General features: G+C 47.8%; 1 protein-coding gene across 1 annotated transcript in view; it reads left to right on the plus strand.

The window, feature by feature from the left end:
- Positions 1 to 15,224, plus strand: part of SEMA3E (semaphorin 3E) — a 93,090-nt gene extending 77,866 nt beyond the window's left edge. The window contains exons 6-17 of the mRNA XM_087722429.1: positions 2,810 to 2,929; positions 3,421 to 3,563; positions 4,463 to 4,577; positions 5,184 to 5,253; positions 6,478 to 6,622; positions 8,274 to 8,496; positions 8,974 to 9,065; positions 9,799 to 9,840; positions 11,662 to 11,828; positions 12,124 to 12,191; positions 12,756 to 12,895; positions 13,871 to 15,224. Of these exons, the coding sequence (XP_087578555.1) occupies positions 2,810 to 2,929; positions 3,421 to 3,563; positions 4,463 to 4,577; positions 5,184 to 5,253; positions 6,478 to 6,622; positions 8,274 to 8,496; positions 8,974 to 9,065; positions 9,799 to 9,840; positions 11,662 to 11,828; positions 12,124 to 12,191; positions 12,756 to 12,895; positions 13,871 to 14,326 (1,781 nt within the window). The 3' untranslated portion in view covers positions 14,327 to 15,224. The remainder of the gene's footprint in view (positions 1 to 2,809; positions 2,930 to 3,420; positions 3,564 to 4,462; positions 4,578 to 5,183; positions 5,254 to 6,477; positions 6,623 to 8,273; positions 8,497 to 8,973; positions 9,066 to 9,798; positions 9,841 to 11,661; positions 11,829 to 12,123; positions 12,192 to 12,755; positions 12,896 to 13,870) is intronic.
- Positions 15,225 to 22,126: the final 6,902 nt, after the last annotated feature.

A 22,126-nucleotide genomic window follows, 5' to 3' on the forward strand; every position in this document is an offset into this window, starting at 1 on the left:
TGACAGTCAGTCTAGTGCCAGGCGGTGTCGCCCATCAGTCAGATGTCGCTCAATCAGCGACCGAGAAAGAACCAAGGATCTCCCAGGGCCCTGAGGGGACTGGGATGCAGCTACATTCAAGTCTTCAAGTCATCCGGGTCCTCCTCCTGTTGAAAGGCTGGGAAGGTGTAGCAAAGACCTACGGACTTTGAGAAGAGATCATCTCTTTTTGGCAAACGTTGCTGAATGAATCAGAGGCTGTGATCGCTACATCAAGATGTCATCGTTGAAGGGAGATCTAGTCCTGTACGAGGATTGGTATTTCTAGAAAATGCTGGATCAGACCATTCTAGCTGAGCACAAACATTCTCACTGAAAGTAGATTTACAGCCAAGTAAATCCAACATTATTAATGATAGACCTCTAAAAATCCTACTACTGAAAAAAAGCCGAGACTGCCTTGCAAGAAGGAAATTGTCAGTAAAAATGAGTTTGGAATACAGTTGCATCTTCTCTAAAGGGCTGATCTGCAGTTAAATTTCCCAATCGATCATTTAACACCATAGGTGTACAGTTATACAAATTCTCCAGCACATTTGCCAAGTTAATTCCACGCTTGAAATTAGTTATATTTTTATTAGCCAGCTATTTGTGGAAATGGATGCAGTTACTGAAAGGTTTCCAGAGATGTTTGGTTTGTTGTCTTCTGGTTTCCCATCCCAGAAAGAAAAGGCAGATTCCTCCAGAAAACTCAGAATAAAGGTGGCCGCTTGTCAACCACAAAGGCCTTGAGGCCCTTTGAAGACACGGCGGCTGAAGCTCCTGAAAGGGGCCGGGGGGGGGGGCACGGAGAGCTCCCACCCCCAGGGAAGGCCAGGAACCTCAGATCAGACTCAAGAAGCCCCAAACTATGGAAGAGGAAAATCACAGCTATGCCACAGGGTAGATAATATAGATATCCAGAAATTTTTATTTTACAAATACACACCCACACAACCACAAAGACAAGTCTGGGCAGCAATACTGTAAGAAGGTAAGAATCTAGAACAGAGATAAAATCCAGAGACTGAAATAATGACAAGCACTTTCTGAATCTGTGGAGGCCTCGGAAAGACGCGGCTGCTTTCATGAGTCATAGAGAGAAGTTCCCGGCTCCTATGGAAACCAAGGTTTTTCTCTTACTTGGGCCTGTTTTCAAATGCCATGAAAAGCTGAGTCTGGGCGAGTCCAATGATTGGAGTCCTGCTGGCTAAACAATCTGGGTCATAAGGCTAAACACACACACACACACACACACACACACACACACACACACACACGACTTCTGTATTTCTGTAGATGTCAAGGTTGTATCTTCTAAAGCTGAGAATTAGAGAATGTGATGACGTAATTATTTTGTAGATTCTGGCATAAAGTACCACATCTGTATGAGCTGCTAAAATTGATTTTATATGCTAATATTTTACTTAGCTTCAGGACATCATGAGTTTGAAATCAATATTTATTCAGTATTAAGCAAAATCTAAGAAATAATAACACTTCTCTTGTTGGAAACAGATTTCAGAGTTTACCTAGAAGAGAGTGTACATTATTCAAGTCAGTATTTAAAATCATAGCATAATTGTTTTCAAATGGATATGAACCAAAATTAAATCCATCCTTCTTGGCAAGTAAAAATTGTAAATCCTTGAGAAAATATACTAGTAATCAAAATAATAGTATTACTCCTGTTAATGGTGAAATATAAATTAGAAAACATGTTTGTTTTCTTTCAAGTTTAAAAAAGGAAGAAAATAAATATATTATTATGAGAGAAGACCATAATATGTTCTTTCCACTATTTTGTGGCTTGGCTGCCATCTCGTGGTGAATATATGCAAGTTGTTTTGATTCCACTGATATCTATATTTTAAGAAATGAATTAGTGATATATGATCCTAATTGCCCTAACTTCTGTAAGGGAAAATATAGAGTCTAAATATTAGGTTACTGAATCTCTGCCTTATCTTTTGTAGAAGAGATAGAATACTCACTTGTATAATATCCCACTATTATATATTATATTATGTATTTGTTTGAAGCTCATACATACAGTATTTATATCAAAATCAAACAGGCTTTTCCACATCTGTAAAGTTTAGAATTACAAGATGGGCTTGACTCCTGTTCTCTGTTAAGAGAACCTGAAAACATAGAAGTAGAGTAGCAGAGAGGGAGGGAGGGAGGGAGGGAGGGGGGGGAGTGTCTGTGATACAGGATTCCTAAACGTGAGTGTACCCTGCAAGCCACAGAAGTGCACACCGTCAGTGGCCAACTTCCTCTGAGGACGTCACTTCCACGCTGTGGTCAAGGAAAACGGCATAGCTGTAGTCATGCGGCATAGCTGGGGTCATGCGAACCCACAGGCTAGGCTTCCTCCGGGTGCCGTCGACCGGACAATGCCGACTGGCGACCACTCGGGGGAGAGCCTTCTCTGTAGCTTCTCCGGCTCTGTGGAACGAGCTACCAGCAGAGATCCGGACCCTTCCCACCCTCGTGGCCTTCCAAAAAGCCACCAAAACCTGGCTGTTCCGACAGGCTTGGGGTTGCTGATTTTCAAATCAGGTTCAACCCCCAGTTAAACCAAATGTATGTTGTGCTTTTTTTAAATTGTTCGTATTGTTTGTATTCTCCCCCTGTGTGTATTTTATTTCATTTCGTATTTGTAAGCCGCCCGGAGTCCCTTGGGATTGGGCGGCATATAAACCCATTAAATTGCGAATTAGGAATTGAGTTGGCCTTGCTGGAGGCTTTCCTTAACTCACCGTCCCTTTGTCCCTTTGGCCTTCAGGAAGCGAACTGTTCACTGGGCTGTACAGTGATTACTGGGGGAGAGACGCTGCCATCTTCCGCCTGATGGGCCGCCTGGCTCACATCCGGACCGAGCCTGACGATGAACGGCTGCTGAAAGGTACAAATGGCTCTAAGTAATAATGTCAACACTGAGGAGAACCACAGTGGCAATTGCCAGCATGAAGCATCAGAAAGACCATTTCAGGGCCCTTGGCTAGCCTCCGCCGTAGGCCTTCCCCCACAAAGCATCGCCATGGAAGTGGCCCATGGTGCAAGTTGTTTTAGAGAGGTCCATCATCTCCTATGTGACAATGCAAATAAAAGTTACGATTTGCAAAGTTTTGGTTAGGCGAGAAGTTATGCCCTGCCATAGTCCACCTAGCCAAAGATCCTTTCCTGCCATGCTAGCTAGTTCTGCAACAGAAGAAGACAGAAGAGCAGAAGAGCTTTGGACTGGAAACGTTGCCTTAGAATCCGGAATTATTGTTCCGTATCCAAAACGAGCTCTTCTGATCTTCTTCAGACCTTGTTGTATGTCTTGAATGCAATTTTGCTGACATTGGAATTAATGTCAGTTTTATCAATGCCGTATCTCACTGTCTCTTTAAGAACCCAAATTTGTTAGTTCCCACGTGATTCCTGACAACGAAGACCGGGAAGATAACAAGGTGTATTTCTTCTTCACCGAGAAAGCCTTGGAGGCAGAAGCAGGGGCCCATGCGCTCTACGCCAGGGTGGGCCGGGTCTGTGCGGTAAGAAACACTTTTATTACCGTCTTCTGGGGATTGACTGCTTTTTTCTCCCTTTCTTCCTTTTTCTTCTGTGCATTTAATTCAGCTTTTGCCAACTGGACTCCCATCGGATGTGTTGGGCATCTTAGTTCTAGAACTGATGAGCCTCCATCCCAGAAGGTTTATGGGCGTGAGCCTGCAGGAGGCAGTTTTAGGAGAGCTGGAATAAAATAAAATAAAACACACTCTCTCTCTCTCTCACAAGCCAAGCTTGAACTGGGAGTCCAGCCCCCGTCTCTGGATCCCCAGCCGCCCCTACGGCCGCCCACCTCAGTGTGACTCTGCCCCACTTAGGCTCGGAGGGGCAGAGAGAGGCCCCGAAGAAGACACAGAGGGCAGCCTAAAAGGGAGCCCAGGGAAAGAGAGTGGAAAGAAAAAGCCACCCCCCCCTTGTGGGTAGATCTGAATGCAAAGTTCGGGGCTGCTCCTTATTTTAATTCCAAAGCTCCATTTTGTATTGCGATGGTCCCACCACACGGGGCCCCTCCAGCGTCCCCTTAGTCCCGCGAGAGATTAGAGGCTCCCCCTTTAGCTTTCAAGGTTCTAGAGCAGCACAAGCAGGGAACTCCTTCGCCTTGACCTGGAATCCTGCCGCGGGTCAGTCAAAATCCTTTGCCTGCAGGGCCTCCGCTCGGCTGTGATCAGGTGAGAGGTCGTCCGGGGGGGGGCCTGACCTCTCCTTTCATACAGGGCTGGTTTCCAACCTTCCTACACGTGTGCAGCTTGGGTTAGTGTGCGGTCAGGTGCTTTGCGCTGAGCCGGAAGGCGGGTGGAGGGAGTCCATGTTGTGTGAATGCAGAGCTTAGCAGAGTCTAGCCCCCCTGGCTCTGAGAGAGGACCTTCTTGCCCCTTCTCCTCAGAACGACATGGGAGGACAAAGGATGCTGGTGAATAAGTGGACCACGTTCCTCAAAGCCAGACTGGCGTGTTCTGTACCCGGGGTGAATGGCATCGACACGCATTTTGACGAGTTGGGTGAGTTACGTGGCTGCAAAGAGTTTGGAGGCAGAGCCCTCAGAAGGGCTCAGAGGGGGAAATAGTTGCATAGCTGCATTTAAATCTTCCATAGCAGGAAGGTCCTGTTAACAATAAACCATAAACCATGATTCCATGCAGCCGCCACAGAGGCACGTTTCACACGTTGGGCGAGAATGTCACCTGCTTGGTTTTGTCTTGGCGTTCTGTGTGAATGGGGCCAGTGTGGCTTGTTCAACAAATATTTGTTGAAATAAATCCCAGTTTAGAATAATGTGCAAACCCGTTTCAATTTGCACATTTTCTTTTCATTTCTTCTTCCAGTTCAGTATCACAGAAGATTCAGGAAACTCTCACTTCTGTTTTTAATTAGCCACAGCAATAATAAATCCGTTCTCCTTGCAGTTCCAACAGAACAGGAGTCCGATACAGCATGAGGCCCAAACTGGCCCTTTGGGTCAGGAAGAACTCCACAGAATTAAGCATGCGAAATTATATTTCTTGGCTGGGTGGTATAAACAAGCCTATTTATCTATTTATGTTGGATAGTGTTAAAATATCTAATTGTAGTGCAAGTTAAACTGCCTCATGTTTCCATTTTTTCAGAGGACATATTTTTGCTCCAGACTCGGGATAACAAAAACCCGGTGATATTTGGACTCTTCAACACCACCAGGTAGGCAGATACGATGTGGGAAGGTCATGGAGACCCTGATGTACAGGCCACAAGTCCTCCCCGTCCCCCACCCCCACCCCGCACGCCCTGTGAGCAAACCCCCGGGACACTTGGGTGATCATGATGCAAGAATGAGCTGATATAATAAACCAGCTTTTATTCCTAGAGGATAAAATGGTAGACGTTGCGTTAACTGCTTCTAGTCCGTAGGCTGACTCCCATCTCCCCCCTGAAGGGGCTCCGGGAGGTCCAGATTGGATTCTCTATGTAGGCGATCACGGGTCCCTACGGATCAGCCAGCCCCGCTCTGGTGCTTACCTTTCACATCAAAAGAAGGGAGCAGACCACTGGATTTAGGTGACTACATTGGATAGGATCAGGGCTGGGATTCTACCGGCCCTGGGGGAAGTTTGGCCGAACTGGTAGGGCCAAAGATTTGTGTTTTAGCCCAGCTGATAGGCGCCTCAGCCGGGCCTCAGCTGTTTCCCTGTGAACTGCGCACACGCATGTCAGGCGCACACACACACACACACACACACACAAACACACACACGCTCAGCGAACCGGTTGTTAAACCAGTAGGATCCCACCCCTGGATGGGATGCACTGCAAAGCAATCTGCCGATTTGTCCCTGCTTCTCTTCTCTCCCTTCCTTCTTCTCAAGAATAAGACCAAGAGGCAAGAACTCGTCCCTTTGAGACCCTAAACAATTTTCATCACAACCCAACATTGTTGCCTGAGAATTAACTGCCGACCGCCTGAGGAAGCCCTCGGGGCTGCCCCACTCACCGAGAGGGGAATCCTGGGACTAGGGACACTGTTGTCCTTGGTCGCCGCTTCTGGCCTCCCTCTCTTCCAGGAATGGAGGCTGCGTGCAAGAAGCAGCCCTGGGCACTGCGGAAGGGAAGGGCATCCAGCAGCCTTCGCTTCCGAGAAGGCCTGAGCCCTGAGTCCTGAGCAAGGGGTCCCCGGGGGGGTGGGTGGGGAGGTGAAAACAAGAGTGACCCTGTTGTAACACCAACTGTTCTGCTCAAGTATGACAGGAGCAGCAGCTCCTGAAATGACAGGGGCACAAGGAGACTCCAGAATGGTGAAGGAGAGAGAGGGAGGGTGGGGGGGGAGAGCAAGGGCTGAAGCCTCCGATCTACAAAGGGGTTTCGTAATGACAAGCTTTCCACGAAGAAGAACTTTCACGGACTCCCTCTACCCTTTTTCTCTTGCAGCAACATATTCCACGGGTACGCCGTCTGTGTCTATCATATGGCCAGCATTCGGGCGGCTTTCAACGGGCCGTACGCTCACAAGGAAGGGCCCGAATACCACTGGTCTGTGTATGAAGGCAAAGTGCCCTACCCGAGGCCTGGATCGGTGAGCTTTCCCCTCGGGGTCAGGCATTCGGTCCTGCTTTAAATGGCAGGGAGGGAAGCGCGTCACGTGGCATTTCTGTGTCTCTTCCGTGCTTCGCTGACTGCGCTGAGATTGTCACGGTGCTTTTGAACAAGGCGGCCCTAATCAGCGCAGCCTTTGCTGACCTTGCAGACCAAGGTTTATTACAGGAGAAAGAAGCCACAGTGGCCGGTTGTACAATCGTAGGTTTGGTTAATTTTTTTTATTTTAAAAGATGTGTAAAATTACATTATATTTTATTCAACAAAGCACCATTTTAAATGAAATTGGAAGATTTATTTATCTCCTCATTTTCCTAGTTTACGTACAAGAAAGCAATGGGATGCATTTTCATCATCATCTTTGAATTAAGGACCATTATTTTTCCTACTTTTTAATCGCACCCTTGCAGAAATACAGAGAAATGTTGCACTGAAGGAAAGAAGGACCTGTTTGCCCTGTCATTGTAGGTTCCACAAATCTTCTTTCTAAATCTTCTATCTAAATATCCCGTTCTTAGTTAAGAATTTCAATCACACCCAGACATTCACGTGAGACGCGGGCCTCGGCCCAGTGAAGTTGAACAATGTTGGGCCGAGGTGCGTAAGTGAGCAGAAACATTGGCAGTCCTGCAACTGATTCTAAGCATTGATCCCTTATGGAATAGAATCCTCACCAGAGCAGTTGTTGAAATCACTCAAACCCATCAGCATAATCATTTGAAGCCCAGAGTGGAGCTTTTGAAATTGCCTTAATGAATAATGTGAGAGCACTACCTATGTGGCATATGATGACCTAGTTATATTTTATAAAATATAGGCTATGTTTCTATCTATCTATCTATCTATCTATCTATCTATCTATCTATCTATCTATCTATCATATCTTTATATCTATCATCTCTCATCCTCTCCACACACACATATACACGCATCCCCAGCTCAGTGCTACATGCTCCAATCTTGCTGGAGACAGACTTTTCCAGCAGGATTTGGCCTTCAACTGTCACTGACTGAGTCGATCTGCAGAAAACCAGGCCTTTGAACATCCGCTGAGAGCCACAACTTCTGCCTTTTGTGACAAGCAGCTGATGAAAATTCTGCTGCTGTCTGATGAGAAAATGAATTTCCAAAGCATCATGGAGCAAATAGTTCAGAAGAGCCAAGTCCCAAGAAAAGAAAAATATTGTATTTTTCAGAATATAAGATGCATCTTTTTTCCTCAAAAAAGAGGCTGAAAATCTGGGTGCGTCTTTTACATTGAACACAGCATTTTTTGCCTCCCGAAGCACCTCCGCTTCACCAAAATGGCCATGCATACCCTTATGGAGACTTTCAGAGAGCTCCTGGGGGCTGGGGAGGGCAGAAATGAGCAAAAAAATAGGCCATTTCTTCCCCCCACCCCACCCCCAGCCCCCAGCAGCACACTATAAGCCTCCTAAGGCTATGCATGCATTTTTTTTGACAAAAAACAGGCCCGTTTTCGTGAAAAATGGGCCATTTCTGCCCTCCCCCAGGAGCACTCTGCAAGCCCCCCAAGGCTATTCATGCCTTAAAAAAAAAAGGCAGGTGCAGTGCACACCTGGCAGAGAGAGCCCTCGGGGCACTCACCTCCCCTCCTTTTTGTTTGGCAGTGTGCCAGCAAAGTGAACGGGGGTCTGCACGGGAGCACCAAAGACTATCCGGACGAGGCCATCCGCTTCGCTCGAACCCACCCGCTGATGTATCAGACGGTCCGGCCGGTGCACAAGAGGCCAATCCTTGTGAAGACAAATGGGAAGTACGGACTCAAGCAGATAGCAGTGGACAGGGTGGAAGCAGAAGACGGCCAGTACGACGTCTTGTTTATCGGGACAGGTAAGAGGGGAAGCGGGAGATTTAGGCCTCTCTCTCTCTCTCTGTCAGGGGGTGCCGGGCTGGCTCCATTCGCCCCCTGCCTGCCCTCCAACCCATCCGTGCTGTTTCGGGCCCCGTCCGACTCCTTGCTTGCTATTTCTAGCCAGGGAATTCTTCTTCCTGCTTTCCTCCTTCCCAAGCGCTGTGCCTGGTAAGAGGAGAGAATCTTGACTCGATGCATATGGCGAGCAGGGAGGAATATACTATTCCGTTCCGTTCCCTTCTGTGGCTGTTAAACTTCGAACATTTGAAATTATCTAGATGTGGTTCCTGTTTCTGATGATTTGAATTTATATACACTTATTTTTGAATGACTTGCACATTTAAATGTTGGCATGTTAGTTTCAAACATTTTTCTCTTAAATGATTGACATGGTTGTTGTTGTTTTTTACCAATTCCTAATTATCTGATAGACGCCTTGTCATGTTCACCCACAGATACTGGAATTGTCTTGAAAGTTATCACCATTTACAACCAAGAGACAGAATCTATGGAGGAGGTGATTCTTGAGGAGCTGCAGGTGTTCAAAGTAAGTGAGCCTTCGACCCCTGGCTTTTAACACCGACGCTTCCACACAGGGCACACATCACACCCGTGCTCTTCCTGACGTGGGACCATCTCCGCCACATCACTCACTGGCCTACCTGTGTAGACTGCTTGTTGTCCATACTTATTTAGGCTCCCCTAATTAACCCTACATGGGGCTGCCCTTGAAGACTATCCAGGCTCTGTGTGCGTGCGTGCGTGTGTGTGTGTGTGTGTGTGTGTGTTGGATTTTGCTTCCTACAATGATGCCCAGGATGCCTTGGGAAATATGGCAGGCAGGAAAGGCTTGTTTAAATCTTATCCTCAGTACAAACTGTGCAGCCTCTCTTAATTCCTTGACGAAACGGCTCATTTCTTTGAGGCCGGAAGAGGCAGACATAGGCAAAGGGCCATTTCCAGCAGTTACGAAGCTCTTTGGGTCCTGGCTGCTGTTTTTCCTCTGCCTTTTCATTCATGTTATTGGAAGGTGGGCCAAGAAGCTGGCAGGAGACGGGGTGGCAGGGGAGGGGCACAGGGCAACACATTGGCCAGGGGTAAAGCTGCTCCCTGCTCATCCCAGAAGGCTTTGGGGGGGGCCTGAAGGAAGGCCGAGAGGCAGAAGGAATCTACCTTTGCAGGAGATTGCGAAGCGATCTTAGCACAGAATGTGCAATTCTTGCGATCTTAACTGCCTGGATGGCCTCTTTCCTAATTAAGAAAAATGTTTTCCCTTTCAGGTGCCAGCTTCCATTATTTTTATGGAAATTTCTTCCAAAAGAGTAAGTGTTATTCCTTTTTTAAAGAAAATTATTTCATTCTTCTTAGCTGCCTGTGAATATATCGAACATGTGGACACTCAGAGATCATAAAGTAGTTCTTCTAAACTCTTATCCCTCCCCCCCCCCCCAATGGTCCCATCAGGATCCGTGGCCCAAGAAACAGAGGGAACTAAATCCTTTTCCTGGCAAGATGTCCAGGTTCTCCTCTGCTGGGAGAGCTTTGCAAACCAAGGGGCTCCTATCAGGATTTAGGTTCTCAGGTCAGCCCCTGGCTTAAAAAAAAAAAACCGAAGCAGCCAGGCAGACATTCCACAGGTGCAGATTCCCAGTATAGGCAGAGGTATCCCAAAGGATACATGGTGCGTCTCTTCAGGGCATCCTATGTCTTAAAACATCTTGATTCATCCAACAGGAAGCAGCCCATAATCTTCCCACAAAGACTCTCCGTTCTAGTCCCGCCTTAGGCGCCAAACCAGCTGGGTGACCGTGGGCCAGTCACTCTCCCTCAGCCCTAGAAAGTGGGCAAGGGCCAGCCACCTGTGGAAAAATCTGCAGCCAAGAAAACTGTCGGAGCTTCTCCAGGCAGCTGCGAGGAGTCAAGACTAACTCAGGGGCACCAAAAGCTTAGAAAGACCCACCTTTTATTCGTAGCGTTTTTAGGTAGAACTGGTTTATATATCAGTTCAGTTCAGTGAAATAATATTCAATTCAGTGCATTTATGTGAAATGGGGGGGCTGCTTCTACGTTACCCTCTGCAAGGTCAGATTTCCTGCTTTCTTACCCCTCCTCGCCTTCCCCTTCAAGAGAGCCGCGGCCTTAAAGCTCTTTTGCTACTGCAGTGCAACAAAATATGCGATATAAAATGAATTTTCAGGGAGTGGTCGAGAATGTTAAATATTAATGTATAGCTGTGCTCTACTTTCCAGAGAAGCGTTCAGAGACATACTTGCCTCTCTCCCTGTGTGTGTGTGTGTGTGTGTGCGTACACATACAGTAGATGCATGTGTGACTGTGTGTATTCCGCTCGATACAAGCTGTGTCGAATTTCCTTCAACTGCTACGTAACCGATCCCTTTTTCCTGATTCATAAAATGTGAAATGAGATCTTGCCGCAGCTATTGATAAATAAAGCCTGGTTCTGCTAAGAATAGCAGAATATTTGAAGGCATCTTAAGCGATTTAATACCAAATTCAGTTGATGCTCTGATTTTTATTTCTCTGAGCAGTGAAGAGATGGGTGAACCCTTTCACACCCTCTTGCCTCGCAAAGAACGCTAGCTCAGCCTTGTTTAGCAAATTTTGTCCAGGATTCTACAATAATGTATCTTTTGCCGTGTCACGTCAAATCAACAAGTGCCCACCGTCCACCACAGGCCACAAAGGAGGTTCAAATTCATTATAACCTGTTGCAACGTTGCAGCTTCATGGCAGAAGCAGGGAGTTTGATGAAGAGAGAGAGGCAGGCCGAGAGGTCTCAGGCCTCCCTTTTTTTCCGAAAGCTCCCTCCCGTCCTCCTCCACTGCACGAGGGAGGCTGAAGGGAGCCAGCCGGCGGTTCCCCTCAGAGGTCGGGTTGCAAGGCTAAAGGCCAGAGACGGAAGCGGCCGCCCTCTTCCTTCACTTCCATGCTGAGTGGCGGCTTGAGGGGAGGCCATGCGTCTCCCAACCCAGGCTTGATCGTGTTCTTCCAGCCACAACAATGTGGGCCTTTCTTTCCACTGCATGTTTGTCGTGTACCTTCTCCCGCCCCCCCCCCTTTGGAAGCCACGGATCGTCCGCCCAAAGGAGGCCTTCACGGGAGATTCTGTGCTTTCCTTGCAGCAACAAATCTACGTTGGGTCGGAGTCTGCGGTTGCACAGGTGAAGTTCCACCAGTGTGACATGTATGGGTCAGCTTGTGCCGACTGCTGCCTGGCAAGAGATCCCTACTGTGCCTGGGATGGGATCTCCTGTTCCAGATATTATCCCACAGGGACACAGACGAAAAGGTAGGAACCTTACTCGGCCCGTGAAAGGGCCCGTCTGGTTGGCAGGAAGTCTTCATTGGAGGGGGCTCCCTTGGCCCGCTTTCTTTGAGGACGGCCAGCCTCGATCCAATGACTGTGAGTCCTCCCTTAGGGGCCGGATTGACCGATGGAGGTGAACTAGATAATCCTCTAGTGACCCCCTTTCTGGCCAGAGTCTGGGGTCATGGAACCGGTGTACCCTGGTAATTGAAGGAGCCCATTTTCCAAATTCACAACACGTGGAAGCAAATTGCAAATTGTTTTTCCTTTTGCTCAGACGCTTCCGTAGACAAGATATCCGTCACGGAAACGCAGCTCAGCAGTGCCTCGGCCAGCAGTTGCTAGGTAATTGCTTCTCTTCTCTTCTGTGCCCAAGAGGAACGTGGGAAAGATGGTGGGGGTGGAAGTTGGCAAGAGGCTGAGGGCAGCCCCGGGTTGCATCAGCAGAGGGAGGGAGTCCATTGCGGGTGGGTGGAGGAACGGGGGGACCTTAGAAGCACCTGCAGTCATATATTTCCTACTTTGGGCCCCGGTTTCAGGCAGGGAAAACCAATGTTGTCTCGTCCTAATGTTGCTAACAGGAGGAGCTGCGCAGATTGTAACCTGGCTTGCCCCAACTCAGAGGTTATGTGCGGAGGGGGGGGGAGGCGGGGCAATGCCTGCCTATAGGATTTTCTGTTAATTCTGTGCTAGGAGAGAGAGGCGTCTAGTCGAAGTGCCTGTTGTGCAAAGGGGCTCACTGTTCATAAAGAAAACACCACGTGTAGAAGGATCTGTATGGGTCCTCCTGCTTGAATGCTTAGCGGCTGCCTAATGCGGGTGGGGGGTTGCTGTTCTCCTTTGCGTATTGAAAGCAAAGTTCCCCTTTGGAGGTGGGTGCTGATGGGTGCCTCCTCCTCCCGTCCGCAGGAGACGCCTCGGGCAAAGCAGAGGAGCGGCTGGTGTACGGCATAGAGCACAACAGCACCCTCCTGGAGTGCGTCCCCAGGACCCTGCAGGCCAAGGTGATGTGGCTTGTGCAGAGAGCGCACGAAGCCCGGAAGGAAGAGGTAACTGGCCCTGCTCTGGCCTCCGTGGGGTCTCCCTCTGCAGACCGCCTGGGGTCCAAGGGCAGCGCGGGGTTTGGGGTACAGGGGTACCAGGCGCAGGGGGGTTCCTGTCGGCAAGCATCTTCCTGAGGGACTTTGCTGGGAGATCCAGGGGTTCCCGACAGCTCCTCTGCTCTCCCACAAAAGCCCCCTCCCCACTTTGCCCTTTGAAACAGAATCCCTGCACACCCCTAAGTCCTTCTATGCCCCCCCTCACTACGTTCAGTGTTCTGTCGGTTTGTTCAGGTTCAAAGACACACACACAAACACAACGCACGCACACACACACCCCCAAGCCCTGCTTCTGTTTCATGGAATATGGTTAGCGAAAGAAGCATTGCATGCTTTCCATCAGTCCCACTGAGTTGGTGATTCCGTGCTTCCACTAATATTCCTCCCCAAATAGTTTAGCATCATTCAAGGTAGCTAACTGAACCTAAAGAGCAACATGTGTAGTAGGAAGCCTTCTGAACGGGCCGAAGATCGTCCAGGTCCCTCAGCCTCTCTGGAGAATTGGGTGCTGCTGCTGCGGACTCCCAGATCCGCTGTGATCGCATCTACTTTAAACAAGGAAGTTACATTCTCCCCGTTTTTTCCATGTTGAGGGCAACCTCAAGACCAAAAGGATAATCGGGGGGGAAAAAACTACATACAAATAAATCAGTAAAACTAGCGATGCCTTCAAAAACTTAACTTTGGGGTATATTGTGCTTCAAGTTATTTGAATTTAACATCCCTGAATTTTATTCAAAATTTTCTAAATTTTACTAATACATTTATTAGACTCCTCCTCTAAACCCAATTCAGTTACACAAGTCTGCAATTATATCAGGAAATGTAATCATTTACTGCTAGTCGATCTTAGTTCTGCATGAGTCTGATTTTTGTTTTAACCTTCTTATGGATGAAACAGTTTCCTCTTTGACCCGCCCGCAGGTGAAGGCTGATGAGAGGATCCTTAAAATGGACATCGGGCTCTTGTTTCTAAGACTGCACCGGATGGATGCTGGGACGTATTTTTGCCAGACGGTGGAGCACAGCATTGTTCACACGGTGAGAAAAATCACCCTGGAAGTGGTGGAAGAGGAGCGTGTAGATTACATGTTCAGCAAGGACTACGAAGAGGAGCTGGCTCAGAAGATGCCCTGCCCTGCCCAGAGCAGCATCTCCCACGGATCGAAGCCCTGGTACAAGGAGTTCCTGCAACTCATAGGATACAGCAATTTTCAGAGGGTGGAGGAATATTGCGAAAAAGTCTGGTGCACAGACAAGAAGAGGAAAAAGCTGAAAATGACTCCATCCAAGTGGAAGTATGCCAATCCCCCAGAGAAAAAGGCCCGTGTCAAATCGGAGCATTACCGAGTTCCCAGGCACACCCAGGCTGACTCCTGATGGGGGGGGGGGAGATCCCGTAATATCGTTCAGCCCCCCCCCCCCAAAACAAATCCATCCGGGAGACCTTTGTGGCGTTTGGACCCAGTGGGGGGGGAGGGGATGTTGAGACTGGAAATGAGCTGAAGTGCTTTTAGTAAGTTATATACTTGATGTCTATTTAGATGCATTTTTTAAAAAGAAAACCTACTTAATTGTTGAATTTTAATTGTAGCATTATGAATCAAGCTTCAATTGGAAGACAATCTGACAATCTTCATATTCAGCATTTAGTCCAATTAATCACGGACTTGCTTGCACTGTATATTTTAGTGTACTTCGGGGTATTTAAGTGAGTTCAGATTGCTGATGCTTTGATAAGCAACGCAACAGGGAATTGTATCGTTTGGGTTTTTTTTATTTAAAACATAGCTATAATTGATTTCCATGTGGCGGATCCTAAAGCCTCGTTCTAAATTCTAGAAATTTTACAGTTTTACCTTCCGAAAAGCATGTTTCTAATTCTTGCTCGGTTTGCCTATGTGAGTTCATGGGAGGAGTGGAGAGCAGGAAGAAGGTAATCATAAATACAAGCGGAAAAACAAAGGAAAAGCGAAACTATCTGGGCAGTGCAGCGGAGCACATCTGCGGAAGCCAGGAGGAGGCGTCTTCCTTGCCATGGACACATTAGCAGGCGCGAAGAAAGCATTGCTGTCGAGCTTTCCTGAACTGAGCCCAACTATTCCACTGATGGCTTCCGGTGCCTTGTGCCAAGAAGGGGAGCAGACCATCCCAGGTCCACCCTGTGGGGACCATTTAAGAGCTCGAGAGGATCAGGATACAGGCTGACAAAACAAGGTTTAAAGTCAGCCATGTGTGTGAATATGATGGGTATATTAAAGAGAACATCTTGCCAGAAGCTACCACTTCTATCTTCTGTCCCTTCTAGGCCTGTTCTTACCATAAAGTCCTAAGAAAATTTGTACTAAGCAGAACGCCCTATTGCAGGGGTGTCCAAACTTGGGAACTTTAAGATTTGTGGACTTCAACTCCCAGAATTCCCCAGCCAGCCTGGACACCCCTGCCCTATTGGAATGCTTAATATTGGTCAAAGGTTAGCAAGTGCCTGTGATTCATTGCCACGCTTGATATTATTTCCACCTGCTTCTCAACTACAGCCAAGGTGTGTCTTTCTTTTAAGAGGCTGAGATCCGCATCTGCACTGGGAGGAAGCCCCCCACCCACCCCCCGGTTAACCCCCACCCTCCTTGCAGCAAGAAGGCTCCCCCCCCCCCCAGGCCCTCTCTGCAGGCGCCAACCTCTGAACGGGAGATTGGAATGAGTGGACTTTCCAAACTTCATGAGAGAGTCCCATTACACCTGGTGCTCCCACAGCCGTCTCCTAACCGATTCGGTGATTTAGAAACACTTTTTTCTCACATTCCTTTCAATCGTTGGATTGGGGTGTCCATATTTGAAACTGAACTGGCTGTTTCAATGAAGTAATATATTCCTAATATGCATTTTAAATATCCGTAAAAGCTAAAAATAGGCAGGGCTGCACTAATGATGTTAAGGGATGATATGAAAAAACCTCCATTAAACGAGCACCCCTCGGTCGGGCTCTCCGAAGCTCCGCCTGTGGGTGAGAAGGACTCCCGCCCCATGGATTATTTCTCAGCATCTCCATCCTGACGTTTCTTACAGCGTTGACTGTTAACTGCTGCGCCGACACTTCCTTCCACTTCGGCTCCCTGGCTTCAGTGGTCCCCTCCCTGATTTGCCCCGACCGGCCCCGACCTCCCTCTTTCTGGCCTTGGGATTCTCCTGCAAAGGTGCCTCCTGTTGCATTGCCTCCTCTGGAGAGGCTTTAGCTCTTCCGAAGCCCAGGAGGCCAGGCTTGGTCCTCTGCTTTCTGAAGCTGAAACTAAAATCGCAAAGACAGGCCCCGTGGCACCTGAGCTCGGAGGTCCAGATAGCCCCCCCCCACCCCCTGTAGAGAACAAGAGAACAATGCAGGGAAGACCCTCAGGGACTCTGCCTGCTCTGTGCCCCGTGGCCGCTTTGGGCTCACTTTGCTGCGTGCGGTGTGGAGTGCGAGGCGTTAGACTCTCTTCCACGGGAAGCGCCAGAGGCCGAGGTCTTGAATTGATTTCAAAGGAATAAATCCCCTTTCTGCTATAGTGATAAAAAGTGCTTCAGGGCTCAGAATTCCACTCTCAGCCATGCTGACACGGAGGGAGAAAGGATGCTACAGCCACCACGGGGTTAAACATCCCTGTTTTCCAATGGTAAAAGCAAGAAGAATGGGAGTCCACAAAATGGAAAGTACAGTAGCTTTTCTTTGCTTTTCTTCTTCCAAACAGCATTTTTTGGGAACTGAAAATGCTTCTAGGTCAGAAAGAGGTGCTAATTTATTTTAGGAGCATTGGCAGGAAGGAAACAGTTATTGCAATTAATTAATTATGGAAGAAAAAAGTCTCACAAAGGCAGCGTTTGTAGCTGACCTAAATATAGAACCTGGAAGGCTTCTTAGGCAAGGGAAGAGAGCTCCTTTGGTTTAAGCAACTGACACCCCCCAACCCCCCCAGCCAAACTGTTTTAGGAGGCCGCAGAGTCTGGGGATCACAAAACCCTTCCTTCGTCCTGCGAACCCCCAACTTCAAGACTTAGCCGCCATCCTGCGGTGCCTCTTTAGAGATGATACACAAAAAGGGGGCGATCCAATATTGGGCCCCCGGGAAGATTGGAAGCCATGGCACTAACTGCTGCACCTTTCCTCCTGTGGCTCCAGTCCCACCGTCTTCATGGAAGAGCTGAGCTACTTCGTGTCTGGATCCCCTTGGGAATCCGGCTTCCATTGGCAGGAGCTCCTGGGGCTCTAGTCGTCCCCCCCCCCACCCGGCCCCGGCCCCTCGGCTCCTCTTGCCTGCCGTAGTGGCTACATCACCGGCAGGCTAACTTCCCCTTTTGGCAGACTTTCTACCTGAGCCTAAGGCAACCATTGTATTTATTTTATTTATTTGCCTTTATTTATGGAGATGAATTTGGAAAACCTCAAGAAGATGGCAGCACCTGCGTGGTTTCTAATACGTGTGGCGTGTTCAACTGCACAGCCGCAGCTGCCCTCTTGTGAAGCCCCCTGCGGACCCTCCTCCCCCTCCCCCTCCTCCCCATCCCAAAACGTTTGTCAGAGCTTGAAGTGGGCCGTCTCTCTCCCGACGTCTTCAGTCGGTTCTTCCAGCCTCAACCTCTGAGAAAACCCCCTCCTCCCCTCTCTTGCCTCCAGAGAGAGTGCCAAAGGGCCTCCAACAAGCAAGCCTCTCTTTGATGGTCTCCTGCATTGTGGATCAACTGTTAAAATTCCCCAGGATAAGAAATGCTCTAATTTAAAAAATAAACCTAATTTTAGAAAACCCCCGTGCAGTTGTTCCTGCCTAAAACTAATGGTTTTACTCCTGGCCTCTCAGACGTTGCAAGAAGAGGGTGAGCACCTGACTTCTGCTTCCAAAGCTCACGTGGAGCAAGGATGGCAGCTTTCTCGGGGACCAAAATGTCCTAGGAACTCCTCTCCCCTTAATTAATGTCTGGATCTTTTCAGTCCGGTTAAACAGAGAGAATCCACTCATTCTTTCCGAATTGAAACCAAGACTGTAAATTTAAAATGTAATGTCTCCTTCAGGTTGAGCTCAATTCCTCTTCGTGTCTTTTCCCATGTAAGGTTGAGATTGTCTTGGCAAGATCCCACTCTGGCCATCCTCAGGCTGGTGTCTTCTTTTGTGTTGTAACGGCCTGGGTGGTGGGTGAGGCTCATTTCTTGACCAGGGCTGGTTTCCAGACGTCTGGTAGGCGGGAGGTATCGTCACGTTTATTCATGTTGTGGGGGTGTTCCTCTATTTCGATGGCTTCCATAATTATTCTGTTGTTGAAGTGTTCTGTTTTGGAGATTAATTTGGTTCCTTCAAAATCAATTTCATGTCCTGTTGCTTTGAGGTGCTGGAAAAGGGAGGATGTTTTTTTCTTTTTTTTCTGACTGTGTTCTTGTGTTCTGCCATGTGTGCATTTATTCTCCTGTTCGTTTGTCCTATGTATGCGGCAGGGCAGATTTTGCATGGTATTTCGTAGACTCCTTGGTTTTCTAGCTGGATCTTGTCTTTGGGGTTTCTTAAGATGTTGGCTGTTTTTTGGTCAGTGTTGGAGGCTGTCTTGATATTCTGCTTGTGGAGAATTTTGCTGATTTTATCTGTGGTGCCTTTGATGTAAAGGTGAAGGGCGATGCCGTTGTCCTGTTCTGTGTCTCGGTTCTTGGCGGGAGTCTCCCTTTGGATTAGCTTGGTAATTGTTTTTCTTTGGAATCCGTTGGAGATTAATACGTTTGTGAGAGTGTGTAATTCAGTGTTCAGGTGGTCTTTGTCGGCTAGGCGTTTGGTTCTGGAGATGGGGGTCTTGGCTACAGAGTTGATCTGTGCAGGGTGGGGATGGGATTGTGCGTTTAAGTAACGGTTGGTGTGTGTGTTTTTCTGGTAGATGGTGTGTCCTAGGGAGCCATTGGGGTTTTTTGTAGATTAGGATGTCCAGAAAGGGAAGTTGGTTGTTTGCTTCTATTTCCGTAGTGAATTGTATTTTGGGATGTAGGCTGTTGAGATGTGTGAGGAATATATGAAACAAACAAACAAACAAACACACACACACACACACACACACATCTATATAATTAACATTGCTGGAAAAGAAAAATGCGATCTTCTTTGCATATGATGGATTTTATTGAATTCTGAGTTTATGGCTGAACTCGGATTATTGCCACCGTTTCTGGGCGATGCGTTTTAGGAAGGGCCCTGGTGAAGAAGGCCATGTCCAGAGGAAAGGAAGGAAGCCAGGAAGGCAGACATACGTGAAAGAATTGGAAATATTGGATGGATTTAACTTAGGCAAGAGGAGACACACAGAGAAACGTGACTTAAGTATTCAAGTACCTGGATGTCTCTCTTGTAGAAAATGGAGTGGGGTTATTCCCAATCGTTCCTCAATACTCTGTATTCTTTTCCATTGATCAAACTCATTTCCTCTAAAGTTCTTCTGGGACACAGGACAAGGCGGAAGGGATTAGATTTTGGATGGACACTTTTTAAAAAAATGTCTTGCTTAGAGCCTGAATTTCCTCAGGAGGTCCCGAGCTCTGCTCCCTGGTGGGCTTCTGCCGGGATGCAGCTGTGGCGGGCAGAAGGGCAGACTAGATGGCCTCCAAAGTCCCTTTAGAGCTGGGAGAGGATTGTCGGCGTGCAAATAAAGAAGTGAAGCAGCAACGATGCCTGCTTCAGGTTCAGCTCTATTTCAAAACCAGAAATAAATTTGAAATCCTTTCTAATTGCTTGACTATGTTAGTTAGCATTTTGAAATGATTGCATTTCAGCATAATTGATCTAATGATTAAATTTTTATTATAGCTAATAAAAATTCCCTTCTCCTTCTTTCTCACCCCCCCCCCCCTCCTCGGTGGGGGTGGGGGTGGGGTTTCCTTTAATCCTGGAAGACTAGATTCCCTTTTAGGTAATAAATTCATTCCTCCTTTATTTTTACAGCCAGTAATGAAGGCAGAGATATTTCTGCCCCCGAGTCTCAAGGCTCATGAAGCCAGAGATGCTTTGGAAAGCTGCACTGTTCAGATAAGAGTTATCAAAAGGGAGGTTTTTTTTTTTTACAGTGGGCACCTGGAAGGCTCTTTGCAATTTCTATCAATCTTCTCAGTTTACTTTAGTGCAAACGGCTGTGTTATTTCAGGCTTCAAAAGTATTGCGGAATGGAATCCAGTGACAAATTATTGGTGACCATGAAAATGGGTTTCTTAGCTTTTAGCTGACTGGTTCATAACTATATAGACACCATATTTTTCAGAGTATAAGACGCACCGAAAAAAGTTTTTGCACTCTGAAAACATCCCCAAAACAGCCCGTTTTTCACAAAAACAGATCCATTTTTTTTTCCAAAAAAAGGGCATGAATAACCCTTAGGAGGCTTGTAGAGTGTTCATGGGGGGGAGGGGGGGCAAAGACGAGCAAAAAACATCCCATTTTTTGCAAAAACTGGTCCGTTTCTTGTAAAAAAAAGAGGACATTAGGAAGCTTATAGTGGCAAAATTGAGCAAAAAACGGCCCATTTTTCACTCATTTCTGCCCTCCCCAGCCCCCAGAAGCTCTCTAAAAACTTTCCTAGAGGCTATGCACGTCCATTTTGGTGAAGGGGCGGGGTTTCAGGAGGCAAAAAATGCTGCATTCAGTGTATAAGACGCACCCAGATTTTCAGCCTCTTTTTTGAGGGGAAAAAGATGCGTCTTATACTTCAGAAAATACAGTACTTGGTGTTTTCTCTCTCTCTCCCTCCCTCCCTCCCTCCCTCTTTCTCTCCCTCTCCCTCTCTGGGCAGGAGTGAGAATGTGGTTGGGATCATCCCTCTCCTTCCAGTTGCTTGGGAGCATCTGTTCGGCTTTGATGGAAAGTGATGCTGGGCTGCAAGGCACAATTTCCCCATTCGGATTTGTGGGGGTGTCCATTCAGGCGCGTGTTTCGTCACGTGCACTCGGTTCATTGCATTAGGGGCTCCTCTAGTGAAGGGGCTTTAGCTGTAACAGGGTGGAGGAACTGTTGTCTGAAGGAGGAGGTGAAATGGCTCATATCTAACTTCCTCCATGCGATGCTAACTGAATCATTCCTCCAGGTATCCCATGTAAGTATATACCAATTTGGCTTTTATCTAATGGGAAACACTCATGTGTGAACCGTTTCTTGATGAGGTGATATGGAAAACCTGTATTATTTTGTATTTTATTCAGCAGAAAGGACAGATATTGAAATCTAAATGTTGCTTAGCATCACCCGAGAACAGGCCCGTCTTCTTCCTCCTCTCCTGCTGCCCTACAGCTAAAGTCTCGGCATTCAGGGCTGGTCCCAGCCTGGAGCAAAATGGAGCAGTCAGTTGAGACCTGCATTTCAGGCTGTTTGTGGAGCTGTGCAAAACATTCAAAAGAGCCGGTTGGGTGAACTGTTGAGATTTTATAAGTAAGTCTCTGCAGGGTTGGGGGCTGGGCTCCTCCAGGTTCAGAGCCTGCAGGTGCACATGCAGCCCCTAGCAATCACAGCAAGATGGGGTGGGGGGGTGTCTCCCCCCCATCCAGCTCCAGAGACGGCCTGGGAGGAGCCCGCGCCCTGCTGGCAGAAAGGAGGTTTGGTCAGGCAAGGAGCACAATGAAAGACACCCAGTCTTGTCAACAACAGCCCTGCAAGCTGGACGAGTAGAAGCCAAACAGAGGAAAGCAGCCCATAATCTCATTGCATTGCACTTGAGTCAGAAGCCCCGAGGTTGGAAGGATTAGCCAGTGGCATTGCTGTTGCCCTGCGGACACCCAGTTAGGAGCAGCGTTCGTGTCCCTGAAGCTGAAGCAAAGGACGGGAGCTTACCCTACCCCACGGCAGCACTCAGGTCTCGAACGCGGGCTTGCTGCTGGTCAACCAAGTGCCCTAAACATGGAGCAGGCCAAGGTGCTCCTTGTGAGGTTATAATAGGCTCTTAGGTTCCCATGGAACCAGCACCCAATATTGGGTGGGCCTCTTCCTTATCTGTGTGTATTGCAACTAAATTATGTTACCTCACCCAATGAGTAGCCTTTTCCAAGAGATGGAGAGATGATGGGTCCAGCTGCACTTCAATAAATCTCAACCCAACCCAATGGATTTGTAATCCTCCGCTCTCTCGGATTCCAAAACATACACTACCTATGTTGATATTGATTTGACACTTGGTAGCCTGATTCTAATAAAAACTGAT

This window comes from Thamnophis sirtalis, unplaced genomic scaffold (genome assembly GCF_051295495.1).
Source record: "Thamnophis sirtalis isolate CommonGarterSnake01/CBP01778 unplaced genomic scaffold, rThaSir2_p1.2 scaffold_9, whole genome shotgun sequence".
In the NCBI taxonomy this organism is placed as follows: Eukaryota; Metazoa; Chordata; class Lepidosauria; order Squamata; family Natricidae; genus Thamnophis; species Thamnophis sirtalis.